The sequence below is a fragment of the Vipera berus genome (genome assembly GCF_964194415.1).
Source record: "Vipera berus genome assembly, chromosome: 2".
NCBI classification, from domain to species: Eukaryota; Metazoa; Chordata; class Lepidosauria; order Squamata; family Viperidae; genus Vipera; species Vipera berus.
Window position 1 is genome coordinate 25,480,191 of NC_138203.1, and position 17,631 is coordinate 25,497,821.

General features: G+C 36.6%; 1 protein-coding gene across 5 annotated transcripts in view; it reads left to right on the forward strand.

The window, feature by feature from the left end:
• The window catches only part of MTREX (Mtr4 exosome RNA helicase), a gene marked incomplete at its 3' end in the record, with an annotated part of 51,914 nt that overhangs the window by 32,229 nt on the left and 2,054 nt on the right, over positions 1 to 17,631 (forward strand). For 3 of the 5 annotated variants that reach the window (XM_081317110.1, XM_081317109.1, XM_081317112.1), the window contains 9 exons: positions 798 to 970; positions 2,633 to 2,701; positions 6,394 to 6,522; positions 7,141 to 7,251; positions 8,256 to 8,444; positions 9,495 to 9,658; positions 12,352 to 12,457; positions 15,264 to 15,320; positions 16,174 to 16,336. In XM_081317110.1, the coding sequence (XP_081173236.1) occupies positions 798 to 970; positions 2,633 to 2,701; positions 6,394 to 6,522; positions 7,141 to 7,251; positions 8,256 to 8,444; positions 9,495 to 9,658; positions 12,352 to 12,457; positions 15,264 to 15,320; positions 16,174 to 16,336 (1,161 nt within the window). Of the gene's footprint in view, positions 1 to 797; positions 971 to 2,632; positions 2,702 to 6,393; positions 6,523 to 7,140; positions 7,252 to 8,255; positions 8,445 to 9,494; positions 9,659 to 12,351; positions 12,458 to 12,710; positions 12,935 to 15,263; positions 15,321 to 16,173; positions 16,337 to 17,631 lie in introns of those variants that run through there. The other 2 variants (XR_014025042.1, XM_081317111.1) reach the window with 2 other exon arrangements.

Genomic DNA, 17,631 nt, shown 5'->3' on the forward strand with positions numbered 1-17,631 from the left:
AAGTAGGACATAACATTAACTTTGACCACTTTACAGTTTCAGCTATGATAATTCTAGTATTATCTTAAAGAGTCTGGCCATTACATAGCCTACTCTGATATGTGGGCATGGGAAGTTGCTCTGGCACAGCAGAATTTCAGCAATATACAAGAGTCACATGTTCCTCTATTGTATGATTGGAATCTCCTAATTGAGATCCTTTGAGCAGAGTTTCAAGTTAAAATTCATTGGATCTTGCTATTTTAAAAATATGAGAATTAATAGAAAACGCAATGTTCTTAAAATATTGGAGGCTTTTTAAGGCATACCAACAAGCTGAAATTTGCCACTAACTCTCCTTATCATTTTGACAAATATAACTATATAATGTTCCCTACCTGTTGTATTAAAACAAAAATAAAATGTTAATATCATGAAGATTTTAATTATGTAGCATGCAAACTGGTCTTCAGAAATGAGAATCAAATATGCTGTAACAAATACTGTTGTTTGGGGATAACCACTCTACACATTCTCATAAACATAAATCCTGTTTTGTTCTCGCTTGGCAGTTAAGCCAGCATAAAACAAATTGCTCTCTATGAGATCCCTAATGTCCTAGGACATGTTGACAAGGAGATGGGAGGGATAACAAAGTCTCTAAGCCCTGCAGATATTTTTCTATGAATGGATAGTGTGCTTTTTCTGGGAAAAATTGGAGTCATAATTTGTTACAATATTGGTCCTTGGTATAACACCTTTTTGTTTTACAATTTGTATTTGCAGGAATTTACAATTTGTATTATTTGTATTTGCAGAAATTAATAATTTGGAACAGCAGTACAATGAGATTGAAATTCCAAATGAAGAAAATGTGATCATCTATTATAAAATTAGACAGCAACTTGCTAAACTGGGTAAAGAAATAGAGGAATATATTCATAAGCCAAAATACTGCTTGCCATTTTTACAACCTGGAAGATTGGTAAAAGTAAGTTACTAATAGTGATCTTCTGCATTTTCAAAATGTGTATTTTTCAAAAATAGAATCAAGTTTTAAATACCCTTGTTCTTCAACATAGTGATTTCATATATTCAGGGACTGTGTCTGTAACTTTAACCCTTAATTAACCAAACATTGAGTATATACTGGCTTCGATCCATCATAGTTGCAGAAAACATATCAGACTATGTAGAACGAAAGTTAGACATGACTAAACATTCTCACAATTTGGACAGTTAATTTAAAGTGTGATTCCATTGAAATAATTTTATATTTATTAACAATAAATAACCCAAAATATCAGAAATTCAGTATAATCTACCATAGTATGTGTTTTTATTGTACACCGGAAAATATTTAAGAGATCCACCAGAAAAGCACATTTCTATTAAGGATCAGTAATTGAATAACGTCTAATATTTGTATTTGTGTTTGCTTATTTTCCTGATTTAATATTATTTTTTTGAATGTGTTGTATACTTCACTAGGCCATTCTGGAGAATGTACATATGGTGTTTGTTTAATTTGCTTTCAGTTTTTTAATAGGTGGCTTGGTATATTTCAGTTTAGCTTCTCATCTTCTGATAATCAAAAGTAGTGCTTTCTAATATTGTTTGTAAATTATAACTGGAAATTTAGGGGGAGGGTGTAATCCAATGCATCAACTGAGAAGATACTGAGAAGTACACTTGTGCTTCAAAAGGGCAGTGACCCAAAGTCATCTATCTAGGTCAGGGGTCTTCAAACTTGGCCCTTTTATGACTTGTGGACTTCAACTCCCAGAATTCCTCAGCCAGCGTGCCTGGCTGAGGAATTCTGGGAGTTGAAGTCCACAAGTCATAAAAGGGCCAAGTTTGAAGACCCCTGATCTAGGTCCTCTGGCTCTAAAGTAGCTTCTCTCATGTTCTCATCATACCTAAGATCACACAAATCCCTGCACGCTCTAATTTAGGAACATTTCACTCTCCATACATACGGTACTCACCAAACCTCACCTGAGCCATACACCAAGCCTAACCCCCAAGCATTTCATCTCAATGAGACCACTGTGCCCATAAGTCAACTCTCCCTCAGCACTATTGCCGCCATCCCTTGGAATATTTCTAGCATGCAGTGCATGGTAATCCTATAGAGTAGTGTTTTTCAAACTTGGCAGCTTTATGTTGCGTGAACTTCAACTCCTAGAATTCCCCAGCCAACATAGAATTGGCAGAATCTGCACAACTTAGAGATGCTAAGGTTGAGAAACACTGATTTAGAAATCAGCTGACAGGAGCATTTGACAAAAAAGTGTTTGGCAGCTCTTTCTTTTTCCCCCAAGACCCAATGGAAAGACAGACAGTTCATCCAGCGTGCCAATGCAATCCACTGGGGTCGGGTTAGATGGAAGAACTCTGACTTCACTCCTGTCCCCTTTATACTGTTAGAAATGCATGAAGAAACAGTTCTTAAATTTAGTCTTTTAATTGTTTTAATTTTTTTGTTGTTTTTCATTATATTTTTGATTTCATATTTTACTTTCACAACACAAAATATGCCTGATATCTTTTTGAACTCTCTTTTTTGTGAGATATTATTTTATCTAAGTACTTTATAAAAAACATCCCCTATACAAAATAATATACAAATTTAATATCTGAATGTTCTCAGGTGAAAAACGAAGATGATGATTTTGGCTGGGGAGTGGTGGTGAATTTTTCCAAGAAATCCAATGTGAAGGTAAGATAAAATGATTTTCCTCAATCTTGAATAAATATATCCCTGACCACAAAATAGGAGAAATGTAAAATCACATATTACTTCATAAGGAGATGCTCATTTTTGTGAGGAAGTTTACAGAAAAAGCTGATTTCTTACAAAAGCTATATTGAGTTGACAGCCGAATCCTGCATGTTCACCAGCAAGTAAGTACCATGAATTGATTAGAACAAACTCCTGTGTGCATTGCAGCTATATATTTTTTCTTCAAATGATCCTGGCTCTTGTTATTTCTGATTATTAGGTAATAATTGAAGTAAAAAAATGGACTGTGTTAATTTCAGCCAATTATCTGAGGGAAATCATACTACTGTATGAGCAAATTTATTCAGAAACAGTTTATAATCTGAAAGTGAAGATAAGGCAGTCCCTCATTTACATGCCTCTAGAGGTATGCACACAAGGGAACAAACATACTGTGTTTCCCTGAAAATAAGACCTGGTCTTATATATTTTTTGCCTGCAAAAGAGGCACTGGGTCTTATTTTTGGGGGGTGTCTTACCTTAGGATCACCGCAGCCAGGTCTCCCACACCCCAACATCTGTAACGCTGCTGCTTGACATGTTCAGCGGGCTTACTTTTGGGGTTAGGGTTAGGCCCACCCCCAAAAATCAAGCTGGTGCTTACTTTCTGGAGGGGGGGCTTTTGGGGAAACATGGTAGTATGATTCTGAGGGTAGGCTGGACCTGTTCTGGGAAAGTCACCATATGATCAAATGAAAAGCAGTAGTCTCTTAGTGGGGTCCTGAGGTTTGACTGAAATAAATTCCAGACAAATTGTCAGGGTAAAGTTGGGCAAGGAGGGACTTTGGGACTTCACCCCTTTCCTGTTCTCCACATAGTCATTGCAACAGGCCACTCATTGATTGTTCCTCTGTCTTCCTTTCCTTTCTTGATGTATTTGCATTCAAGCATGGCATAACCCAGTTGGGCCATGCCCTCATCTGCTTCATCTTCCTAGCATTTTTTCCTTTCCCTCTCTCACTTGAATTCAAGCACATCATCCTCTAGCTTATGCCTTCCCACCCACCCCACCATCTTGTTTCCCCTTGCCTCTTCTTTCCTGCCACCCACTTTGTTGTTTTTCTCTCCTGTCTCAGTCACCATAACACATATGTTGTGGGTCCATGCCCAGATTAAACATGCATGTATTGTATCTTAATGGAAGACGTGCTTTGGGCTGGACACAGAAGACTGCCTGAATTGTCTGTCCTATGCAAGGAACTATCTGAATATAGAACCTGATACAGATCCCTAACTGCATCTTGTTTTATTAATGGAATATTTATAACCCTAACACATAGTTCTAACAGTTATAGTTCAATTAGCTGATCACATTAGCTGTTTTGGATGGTACTTATGAAGAGTATCTCTGACTATGCAAAGAACTACTAAAAGTACTGCAAATCCTTATATATATATATATATATATATATATATTGAAATTCAGAGTGCTTGGGAAAGAATTAACAAAGTTACAAGGTTAAGTGTTAGTGATAGTTGTGGAAAAGCCATGTTGCTATGCTATAATGAAATACAAGTAGCTGTTTTGCATTAGTATGGTTTGCTTTTAGTCTATGCATAGCATCTATTATTGTAATAGAAAGTGATAAACTCCTTTGGGGTTGTTATAAATGACCTACTTTACTACCAATTGAGAATGCAACAGACAGCAATGATGTGGTCCAATACTGTTTCCATAGAGTATTTGATGCATATGTTAGCCTGCTCCAAGTTTGAATAAAAGCAGTTATCTGTTTATAGTTGGCTTAAGGCTGCTTTTGCACATATGGATTGCATTTTGAAATGCAGTTCAAGATAACATGAGACAACACAGGTTTTGAAATCAAAATTAAAACAGCTGCTATACGTATCTTGAATGGAATAGGATGGTCTCATTCACAGCTATTTTTATGAATAAATACTATGATTATGTTATAATATAATAGTAAAATATGATATATTTCTGTTTATATCTGGACATTTCATAGAAACCTGTGATAAAATATGAAATCTGTACAGTGTCTTCCAAAAGTCTTTTTTTAAATACTATGCCCTCTTACTCAAATCTTTCATCTTAGTAGGCCATGATTGTCATAAAACATGGTATTTGGAGATAAATTTCAGTCCTATCATTCTGATTTGGCTATTACCAAAATATATACTATCACAAAGTAATTACCTTAACAGTTAGTGGTTCCCTACAAACAGAAGAATTTTATCTTAAAAACACTTTGTTCAATTAAGGCTCTTATGCTTTTTATCCAACTGGCAAGAATTATGTGTTAATGGTATAGTACAGGGGTGTCAAACTGTCGGCCCATGGGTCGGATGCGTCATCCCAAAACCACGCCCACCCCATTGCCGGCAACGGAGAAAAAGCTCTGATACGTTGCGTGACGTCAAGAGTTTGACATGTATAGTAGATGTCAATAAGACAATTACTGTTTTATGACAAATTCCCCAATTATTTATGAAGATATAAGAACATAAGATATCTCCTGGATCAGGCCAAAATCATATCTAGTTGACCATCCTGTTTCCCATCTTGACCAATCAGGTATCTGATGTTTAGAGATATTATTAATTTCTAATTTGTTAATGAGAGCTAGAACTTTGTAGCTTGAATACTTTCTAATTGTTCATGTTTAATATATTTAATAATTTCTTCCTTTTATAATTAGAAACATATACTTTTCCCTTTTTGTACCTTATTGTCTTGATTGCATTATTGCGTATTTCATGAACATTTCTGTTCCTTATCTAAGTATTTTCTGAAAAAAAATATTTCCTGGTTCTAAAAGTTTTCTTGAATCTGCTTGTTGACCCAGCGATAGCTTTTCTGTTTAGCAACAAGTAGAAAGTTGATTGGAATCTGTTGGTAAAAGTCTCTGGAGGAGATTGCAGTGGGTCAACAAAAATTTCTGGCTGACTTGCAGCTAACAGTAGCAACAAGAAGTTATTTTAGGACAAAATTCAGTTATAGAAATGTGGAAACCTGGAATAACAAAGAGAAAAAATAAGCATAGTTCAGTTGTAATATGGAAACAATTCCTAGGCTAGGAATGTGTTCTAGGGCATCATGTTCTTTAAAATTAAGGGTATGTTTTGCTCCTGACTTGCTGGTTCTTAGAAATTTAATAAACTGTTTGGCAATTGTCCCAATTGCAAACACATTGAATTTAATAGTGACATTATTATTAATTTGAAATAGCATGTCTTTCATCAAATTCTGGCTGTAACTTTGGCTATAACTTCCCACTTTGGATAGAATCCTCCCTTTTGCTAGAAGAATGATGAAAGGAGAAATATCACATGTTGTATAGTTGGATTAACTATGAATTGTAGAAATGATTTTTTAAGAAGCCAAGAGTTCTTACTCTTAGATTTTAGAGTGTAAGGCAACATATATATTTCTTAATTACAAGATCCTACCCAATGCTTAAAACTGATAAAAATTTTCATAAACATTTGTGATTGTGCCCAAATGATTTCATTGTAAAGGGAACTATGGTATGTTTATATTGTTTATGTAGGATATGTTACTTTTTATCCTTTTTCCCCCTAAACAACCACTGTGGTACAGGAAACCTAATAATTTTACTATTGAAAAGTAACTCCAAGCCTTTTCTGATCTTTTACTAATCCCACAGGTTAATTCTGGTGAACTGGATCCACTCTATATTGCTGAAGTCCTCCTATACTGTAGTAAAGAGAGCCTGAAAAATTCTGCAACTGAAGCTGCAAAGCCTGCGAAGCCTGATGAAAAAGGGGAGATGCAGGTGATTGCTTTTCCTTTTATTGAAAATAGAGAAAGAAAATTGTATGTCAAAGGCACTTGGTGAAAACACATATTTTCTCTCTGTGTACAAATTGCTGCCAAAAACGAAGGACACAAGGTCTCTTCTTGCTGGATGACATCAGTTTTAACTGAGGGGGGGAGAGAGAGACTTCTTCTGTGGCCACTCGCAGCAGGACGCCATGTGGCGCATTGTGTGGTGTCCTGCCGCCACTTGCAGCAGGACACCACACAGCAAGATGCACTGGTGCCGCCGCTCAGCTCGCAACACGCCATGTGGCTTGCCCCGAGCAGCGTCACCAGCACGACGGGCCATGTGACATCCTGCGAGTGGCCACAGAGGTCGGGCAGCAGGGCGACAAGTGTCGAGGTATGGGAGGCCTGCCTGCGGCGGTCCTGAGGTAAGCGGGTGTGGGGCGCAAATAAAATTGGAACTGATTTATTACAGAAATATTCCATATTCTCCAGTGTATTATATTGTATAACAGAATGAAAGTATAGTACTGTAGTCAAAATATGCTGCATAAAATATAATCTGTTTAATAGTTTGAAGATTAATGAAGTACATTTTAGTTTGCTGATCACTTGTCTGTTTGATTAGGTTGTTCCTGTCCTGGTTCATCTTCTGTCATCCATCAGCAGTGTTCGACTCTATATACCCAAAGACCTAAGGCCTCTTGATAACAGACAGAGTGTATTGAAATCAATACAGGTAAAGTCTCTCTCTGTGTGTGTGTGTAATAGTCTGTATGATATATATGATATATATATATATACACAGAACAAAAGAGTAATAAAAATTAACAGTTGAGAGGATTTGAATTCTCCAAGCTCCAATATCTTTAATCAATTGGTAATGAAAAGAACTGTACTATGGTTGATGAAAGAGCATCGCCATAATCTCTTGTTACAGTTTAAAAAGTAAAATTATTGGAAAACCATTTAGTAAATATTTGGAAAGTGCCTAGCCCAAATAACATGCTGTTCTCACCGCCTGATTGGCTACTGCAGTGTGTTCTGTTTGGGGTTGCCTTAAAGTTTCAAAAGTTGCAGATGGTGCAAAGTGCAGCAGTTCATATCCTTAGTACTTAATGCCATCCAGACCTTGTAGTGCTCTGAGCACATTGACTGCAGTAATATCTAGGTTCAATATCCAGGTGTGATTTATAAAACTATATGGCTTTGTTTGGTACCAAAATATCTGCACGGGCACCTCCATCAACTAGAGTCCATCTTGAGGAACAATTTGGGAAAACCTCATTAGGAGTCTTCCACTACCAGGAAATTAGAGAAGTTGAAGCTATAACAAGAAGGGCCTGCGCAATAGCCTCCTTTTGGTGGAATAATTTACTAGTAAAGATCAGGTTTGCTGTGATCCTTTTGGCTTTCATATGCAGGTTAAAATAGAGCTTTTCTGGAGAGCCTTTTTGATTGCAAAGAGTAGTGCCAAAGAAATGTTTATCTTCTCACTTTTACGACAGTTGACACATTTGTCTTATCTTCGAATTGTTATGGATATTTTCTTCTTGTAAAACTCCCAAGAGGAGTTTCATGATTGAAATAGTTTAAAAATCAAATAAATATTTGGTCTGAAGGCTTCTTTTTCAGTTTAATCTCTTTGCCACTATGTTACATGTTCTCAAATATCTGAAGTGTCAGCTCTATCAATGCTGCAGTTAAGAAATATTTTAAGGGTTTTAAAACATTTTCTTAAAGGAAGTGCAGAGACGGTTTCCTGATGGAGTTCCTTTGCTGGATCCTATCGATGACATGGGCATTAAAGATCCAGGTCTGAAAAAAGTAATCCAAAAAATAGAAGCATTTGAACATAGGATGTATTCTCATCCACTTCACAATGATTCTAATTTGGAAACTGTATACAAACTTTGTGAAAGAAAAACACAGGTAAGGAACAAACTTTAGGCAGGTTCACTTGTGGAGGGTTGTAGGTCACTGAATAAAGTTTGCCTTCTTTAATGTAGAAGATCCAGGTTCAGTTTACGGTATCTTCTAACCAGTAAAATGATCCTAGAAAAAGAAGTGAATTCTGGGCCACACAGCCAGTTTTGCAGTTGTTATGGCAACAGTCTAGAAACCAGGAGACTATGAGTTCTAGTCCTGCCTTAGGCACAAAGTCAGCTGGATGATCTTGGGCCAGTCACTTTCTCTCTGCCTTAGGAAGCAGGCAATGGCAACCATTTCTAAAAAGCCTTACCAAGAAAAATGCAAGGACTCAGTGACTTGAAGGCACAAAAAAACAAAACAACAAAAATGGACAACATAGGGAAATATTCTGACCTGATAGAAGATGGCTCCCACCTCTTTAAAAAAAATCTTATAAGAGTAATTCCTACTGAGAAGTATTTTCATAATTAAAATTTCAGTATTTTTTTTACAAATATAGTAGCCAATTAGAAAGTGATTTGAGATTTTTATTGAAAAAGCTAATACTTTCTTAATACCTTTAAATTGTTACTCTCCTGTATCTTGTGATGTTCATTAACTTATATGCTCTCTAGTAGTTGTGATCATCTATAGCCATCATGGCCAATTTTCCTGAGGGAGGAATATTGGAAACTTTTGGCTCTTAATAAGGATTTTGCCTCTCAGTCACAACAGACTGAGTAAAAATGAAATGACGCTTTTGATGTCTGTTTTGTGAGTTGGCAAGTCTGTCGAGCTATTTTGGCATGATATCTCATGACTGTAACAGATCTGTTTATTTTCTGACAATCTTTCAAGCAATGACAAAGTGTGCTAATTAGATATGTTTATTCAAATCCCTTTTGGCCATATAATTCAAAGAAACATTTGACTTCTGCTTTCTCATTTATAAAAAGGGATTGTCCTGGCTTTGCAAGTGTTAATGTGGCCTGTCGTGATCTTGGAGATGACAATGGGATTATAAAATTGTCTTCATTTCTTATTTCTGTTAAAATGTCTGTGTTAACTTAGATTGCCGTAGACATAAAAGCAGCTAAACGGGAATTGAAAAAAGCAAGGACTGTTTTACAAATGGATGAGCTCAAGTGTCGTAAACGTGTTCTCAGAAGATTGGGTTTTGCAACCTCTTCAGATGTCATAGAGATGAAAGGACGAGTTGCCTGTGAAATCAGCAGGTAAGATGATGAGAAAAGAATCAACAAATGGACAGTTGTGTTGTTCTGAAAGTATTTGTCTGTTTTTCCTTTGTGCTGGTGTTCTATGATACTGTACTATTTAGAAGAACCTCCTATTCATAAAGATATTTGGTTTGTTAAATAATAGTGGAGTTCTAAAGAACAGCACAGTGGGTTCTGTGAGGCCAATAGGGCTTTAACTTATACAGTCATGCTCGAAATTGTTGGCACCCCAGAAATTTTTCCAGAAAGTCAAGTATTTCTCACAGAAAAGTATTGCAGGAACACGTTTTGCTATACACAGGTTTATTCCCTTTGTGTGTATTGGAACACAACAAAAAAGGGAGGAAAACAAGCAAATTGGACATAATGTCAAACAAAACTCCAAAAATGGGCCAAACAAAATTATTGGCACCCTTTCAAAATTATGGGTAAACAAAATTGTTTCAAGCATGTGATGCTCCTTTAAACTCACCTGGGGCAAATAACAGGTGTGGGCAATATAAAAATCACACCTGAAAGCAGATAAAAAGGAGAGAAGTTCACTTAGTCTTTGCATTGTGTGTCTGTGTGTGCCACACTAAGCATGGACAACAGAAAGAGGAGGAGAACTGTCTGAGGACTTGAGAACCAAAATTGTGGACAAATATCAACAATCTCAAGGTTACAAGTCCATCTCCAGAGATCTAGATTTGCCTTTGTCCACAGTGCGCAACATTATCAAGAAGTTTGCAACCCATGGCACTGTAGCGAATCTCCCTGGTCGTGGACGGAAGAGAAAAATTGATGAAAGGTTGCAATGCAGGATAGTCCGGATGGTGGATAAGCAGCCCCAAACAAGTTCCAAAGGAATGCAAGCTGTCCTGCAGGCTCAGGGAGCATCAGTGTCAGCGCAAACTATCCATCGACATTTAAATGAAATGAAACGCTATAGCAGGAGACCCAGGAGGACCCCACTGCTGACACAGAGACATAAAAAAGCAAGATTAGAGTTTGCTAAAATGTACTTGAGTAAGCCAAAATCCTTCTGGGAAAACGTCTTTTGGACAGATGAGACCAAGATAGAGCTTTTTGGTAAAGCACATCATTCTACTGTTTACCGAAAATGAAATGAGGCCTACAAAGAAAAGAACACAGTACCTACAGTGAAATGTGGTGGAGGTTCAATGATGTTTTGGGGTTGTTTTGCTGCCTCTGGCACTGGGTGCCTTGAATGTGTGCAAGGGATCATGAAATCTGAGGATTACCAAAGGATTTTGGGTCGCACTGTAGAGCTCAGTGTCAGAAAGCTGGGTTTGCGTCCGAGATCTTGGGTCTTCCAGCAGGACAATGACCCCAAACATACGTCAAAAAGCACCCAGAAATGGATGGCAAGAAAGCGCTGGAGAGTTCTGAAGTGGCCAGCAATGAGTCCAGATCTGAATCCCATTGAACACCTGTGGAGAGATCTTAAAATTGCTGTTGGGAAAAGGCGCCCTTCCAATAAGAGAGACCTGGAGCAGTTTGCAAAGGAAGAGTGGTCCAAAATTCCGGGTGAGAGGTGTAAGAAGCTTATTGATGGTTATAGGAAGCGACTGATTTCAGTTATTTTTTCCAAAGGGTGTGCAACCAAATATTAAGTTAAGGGTGCCAATAATTTTGTCCGGCCCATTTTTGGAGTTTTGTTTGACATTATGTCCAATTTGCTTTTTTTCCTCCCTTTTTTTGTTGTGTTCCAATACATACAAAGGGAATAAATATGTGTATAGCAAAACATGTGTTCATGCAATACTTTTCTGTGAGAAATACTTGATTTTCTGTAAAAATTTCTGGGGTGCCAACAATTTTGAGCATGACTGTATTACTCAAGCAGACTGCATATCCTCTGTCCTCTGCCAATTAACAAGCTGCATTTGAAACAATTTTCAGAAATGTTTTCTGATATGAAAGAGCAGATTCTCTGAGTATGCTCTGTACATCAGAATTCCTAAACTCATTCTAAAATTATTTTTTTACCCCTATCCTAAACCAGGTCATGGAGGTACCACTGTTAAATTCCCATCTTAATTTATGCAGCAACTATAAATACAAATCATTCCCTAATATAAAATATTTTGAACTGTGGGATATTCTGGGCATTAGTAAATACAAGTTAATATAAGATTGGGGTAAAACAGGACAAGGATGAGCAATCTTTCAATTATTCTGAGGAGGAAGTGTGAATTTGTTAGATTCCTATGACTGAGTGACTATGGGCAGCTTACAAAAATTGTTGAATTACTGAAAATTGGCCCCACCTGTTTCCATTAGTAGAAGCTATTGCTGGAAAAAGTTAGGTCAACATGTACCGTAATGCTTCAGCAATAGTAAGCTTTGGAGTCAGCAGTTTCCCCAAAGCTTACTCAGCTATTATTACACTAAAACTAGCTTATCTCCCTTACCTAAGCCAGGATTATTTTGTTTAGTCAAAACACAGATGGATATTTTAACTAAATCTCCAACAAAACACGTTCACTTTTAGTTTAAAAAACATTGTATCATTAACCCTTTTCTCCTGGATTAATTTCTTAGAGCTCTCACATCTAACATATAACATCTGAACTCTTAAATGTCTTTTTTCTCTACCTGTTTTGGGAGAAGGGCAGAGTGATTTTTTAAATATTGATTTTAAACATAAAAATTACTAATACTGCCATTAATTGAATCTCTTCTAGTGCAGATGAGCTTTTGCTGACAGAAATGATGTTCAATGGGCTTTTCAACGATTTATCTGCAGAACAAGCAACTGCTTTATTAAGCTGCTTTGTATTTCAAGAAAATGTAAGTTATTTTTTTCCACAGAAGTATCCATGCTTTGTTTGTGTTACAACAAAACATGTTAAAAATGAAGGGATTTATGACACTTCTAAGACCAACGAGGTTTATTATATCATGATAAACAGAGGAATTTGGGGACATGAAAAGATGTTTATAATATTGATAGAGAAAACGAGGATGAAATGAGTGTGAGCTTCCACGAAGTAACAATGGGATGATAAGTGGGCTTTCTTCTCTGCTCTTGTTGTTCCTGCAGTTGGTTATTCAGCAAACCTGTCCCCTTTGGGGAATGACAGGAAGAATTGCTTCAGGACTGCACAGACATGTTTACATAATTCACTGAGAATTCAATCGGAGCTGAACACATATTTATTTATTTATTAAATTTTTATACCGCCCTTCTCCCGAAGGACTCAGGGCGGTGTACAGGGCAATAAATATTAAAATACGATATACAAAAGTTAAAAACATTAAATAATTATGCCCAATATAATACATATGATGGCAGTAGTTAGCTATTGATGTTGTGTGGGATTCTTTTGAACCTGTGGGTTCAAAGAAATGAATTAGAGTCCTCTGTAAAATAATAGAATTATAACTAGAATTAGATTAGAATAGAATAGAATAGAATAGAATAGAATAGAATAGAATAGAATAGAATAGAATAGAATAGAATAGAATAGAATAGAATAGAATAGAATAGAATAGAATTCTTTATTGGCCAAGTATGATTGGACACACAAGGAATTTGTCTTCGGTGCATAAGCTCTCAGTGTACATAAAAGCTATAAGTGATAAATCATAATAAATCATATAGTATAAAAGCCATGGGTCATTTTTTAAGATGCCAGAGAAAAAAATAATATACTGAATGATTAATGCTGCTTCAAGAGGCAGGTAGTACCAGCCATTTTGAAGGAGGCAGCTGTGCACCCTTGATTCAGATGTTCTAGGCAACTTCCAGTTGATCTCCATCCTTCTTTTAGAGTAGGTTACTAAAAAGATGGGGGACAGGGATTCAGCTACTGAAGACTTTGAAAGAAAAAGCTATATCTACATAAACTTCAGTCATACTTCAATCCTGCAGATGAAACTGAAATGGTACTTGTCATCCTGTATAATACTCGTGAGAGTGATGTCATTATAATTATGTTTTCTTATTATGCTTATGTGGATTTATTATGTATTTTTATTATTTTGGTTTCATGGTATTTTTATGATGTGTTTTTTTTCAATGAGCCACCCAGAGTCTACAACTGAACTTGTATACACTATAATGCCAAAGAAATGAACACAGGCATTTTCATGGCTCAAGCTCACTTCATCAGATGCATGGAGTAAATTAGAGCTTTCTTAAGTAAATATAGTGATGGGAATTGGGAATGACAGGAGAAAAAAGGCTGGTGAGAGTCTCTTCAGCTTTCCAAACAACCCTGGCCATTCCTTTGTAGATCTGACCACTTAATACAGGCATGTCAAACTCGTAATGTCATGTGACTTTTCCCCCATTGCCGGCAGTGGGGAGGGCGCAGTTTTGTCATGATGCATCCAGCCCGCGGGCCGGCAGTTTGACATGCCTGACTTAATATATATGGGAAGAGTTCTGCAAGAAAAGTCAGGAGAACAGAATTAATTTTGGTTAAAGAGCATATTCATCATGAGAAAAGCAGGGCTAGATGAATCAAAAGTTGGAATTAAGATTGCCGGGAGAAATAGCAACAACCTAAGATATGCAGATGATACCACTCTAATGGCAGAAAGTGAAGAGGAACTAAAAAGCCTCTTGTTGCGGCTGAAGAAGGAGAGTGCAAAAGTTGGGTTGAAACTTAACATTAAGAAAACCAAGATCATGGCATCCGGCCCTCTCAATTCCTGGCAAATAAATGGGGAAGAAATGGAGGTAGTGACAGATTTTATTTTCCTGGGCTCCATGATCACTGCAGATGGAGACTGCAGCCAAGAAATTAAAAGATGCTTGCTCCTGGGGAGGAAAGCCATGGCAAATCTAGACAGCACACTAAAAAGCAGAGACATCATCCTGTCAACAAAAGTCCGTATAGTCAGGGCTATGGTTTTCCCAGTTGCAATGTATGGCTGTGAAATCTGGACCATAAGAAAGGCTGAGCGCCAAAGAATTGAGGCCTTTGAACTATGGTGCTGGAGAAGACTCCTACGAGTCCTTTGGACTGCAATGCAATCAAACCAGTCAGTCCTAGAAGAGATCAACCCTGACTGCTCTTTAGAAGACCAGATCCTGAAGTGGAAACTCAAATACTTTGGCCACCTAATGAGAAGGAAGGACTCACTGGAGAAGAGCCTACTGCTGGGAAAGATTAAGGGCAAGAGAAGAAGGAGACAACAGAGAATGAGGTGGCTGGATGGAGTCACTGAAGCAGTAGGCGTGAGCTTAAATGGACTCCAGAAGATGGTAGAGGACAGGAAGGCCTGGAGGAGCATTGTCCATGGGGTCGCGATGGGTTGGACACGACTTCGCAACTAACAACAACAAAGAGCATATTTCAGAGATAAAGGGCATATTTCAGAGATTGCAATAGTAATGTCAGCCTTTCCTTTTCTTCCAAAATGACATGTAGTAAACACTAGGAATATTTCACTGGGGAAAAAATCCAGGAAGCTCATACAGTATTCTGCATTCAACATTGGCAGAGAAGCTTTATAAAGATATTTTAAAAAGTGATAATCAGTCTGTGTAGTGTTTTTGATTCCGCTAAGATTTTGTATGGTAGTTACACGAATTTTAAATATGTAGAATATATTGAAGTTGTTGGTGTGTTCTTTTTTTTTTCAGTCGAGTGAAATGCCCAAACTAACTGAACAATTAGCAGGTCCCCTTCGTCAAATGCAGGTAAATGTTTTTCAGTTTGTTTCACGCATAAGTTGATCTAACACAGGAAGCTTTTGTGTAGAATAAAATGTATTACATAATTCAGATTGAAATCTTAAATGTAAATTGGTAAGTGTATTTTTCTAATGAGAAAAATGCATCTGTTTACTTTAGAAGCCTATATAATTTGTCTGCTTTTTTTGTTTTGCAATTTTATTATATTACAATTTCAATAATATGAACTTTTGATATCACTTAATTGTAAATCTATCAGCGTAATTTAAAATTGTTTTGATGTTGAATATGATTGGATAACCCCAGGAATTTACCCCAGGAATGCTCTACATTTGAAATGTTGAGAGCTGTCATAATATGGCTGACATGGACTGGGTGGATATATTTAGTTACATTCATTGGTAAGGATACCCTATGTTATGCCTTCCAATGTGTTCCTTGAATTCATTTTTATTTTCTAGAGTGTCCAGAAACATTTTTGAAAATAAAGATAATGCTAGAAATTGGCATTTCGCTTTAAAAATGTAAGTGGAGTAAGGAACATGGCAGGAACAGGAACTATAGTATCTACAGTCTGATTGATGCCTCATGGAGTATCATTTGGGAATCCCAATTTTATCCTATTAATGTGAGCTCTGCTTTAATGTGTTGTGCATTCCAGGAAGCCAACATACACATTTTCCACTATGAAGCAGAAGCTCTATTTAAACAAAGTAGTTATATTCAAATAATTACTTTATTTAAAACGTAAAAGAAATCTGTAAGACATGAATTTTATCTCTCCAACAATAGAAACTAAACAGTGATTGATATATGGGCTTTTGTTGATTTAAATAAAAAAATTTTTTCCCTTTTTAAGGAATGTGCAAAAAGAATTGCCAAAGTTTCAGCAGAAGCTAAATTGGAAGTTGATGAGGAAAACTATCTCAGTTTGTTCAGACCAAACCTGATGGATGTGGTATACACGTGGGCCAATGGTGCTACATTTGCTCATATATGTAAAATGACAGATGTCTTCGAAGGTATGTGCTTATTTTGATGAAGTTAAAGAATCCAATGCCTTACATTGTAAGTAGTTGTGGCTGTATTCTTTTTCACATTGATAATTATAAGAAAGGAAGAATTTCCAACAAAGGATAAGAGAACATGGCATTGTGGCCTAAAAAATGATAAATTATTCTGCCTATTTTTTCCAGTTCCTTTACGAGGAAGAAATTGGCTTTCACAAACATTGAAAAACACCAAATTAGTTTCTGTTTTCTCATTTCCATTATAAATTTTCATGAGACCACCCTATGTATTATCACATTTGTACCTGAATACACCCAGCAAACCATAGTTTTCGGGTAGGGGAAGAGGGAGAATTGAAGTTTTTACACTGAACTTAAGCGTATGTACTGCAGACATATTTGGTTTTAAATCTTTTTTTAAATTGTGAATTGGTTTAAGTGCTCACTGGAAAAGGGGAATGTAAATTGAATGAATAAATAAACAAACTGCCCTATTGGCCATTTAGTTTTTAAAATCTTGATTGTATAAAAACTGTATTTTTTTACTTTCCCCCACCCCCTTCCCTAGCATTAGCAATCACTGCAAATATTGAATGCATTGTTTGCTGTGGCAACAGTTGCTTTGAAACCAAGTTGCAGCCAGAGTAAATGTCAAAGGGTTTCTTTGCAAAAATAACTGGCAATCCAAAGGGCTTTGCAGGGTATTAACACAGTGGTGGACAAATGCTATGTATTTGGTAAATGTGATTAAGAAAGAAGTTCTCTGAGTGTGGATTGAAATTTGATGTGACTGCACCAAACCCAGGAATAGAAGATTTTCTTCCTTTCTTGTACATGTGCTTGTTTGTGACCCCTTTTCCCAGGTTGACAGTTGTTTTTGTAGTGAGTCTTTGCTTTGCTCACAAACGAGAGTAGCTATAACATCTTAATTTTTGAGAATGAGATTATTTCCTTAAAATATTAAGGGACCCCTAAGTTTCTGTAAATTCGAAAGATATTGTGAGCGGTTTAAATCGTTATTCCAAGGGAAAAAATTATGTTTCTTATAATGAGATTGTTAGCATCTACAACCTCTTTATAAATCAGGAAAAAGCGAGATTAGATATAAGTAAATCTTCCATTCTGTCCATCCCCCACCCACCACTATGCCATTCATTGAGAGACAAGGATCCCAGGGGAGAAAAATAAAAGAGGCCTGAAGTTACTTTTGTTAGGTATGCATTTTATTGATTGCAATGAAGCAGGCAGGCAGTTTTGTGAACAGTTGCATTTATAAATGCTATATAAAAGTGTCCTCTTTTGTTCCC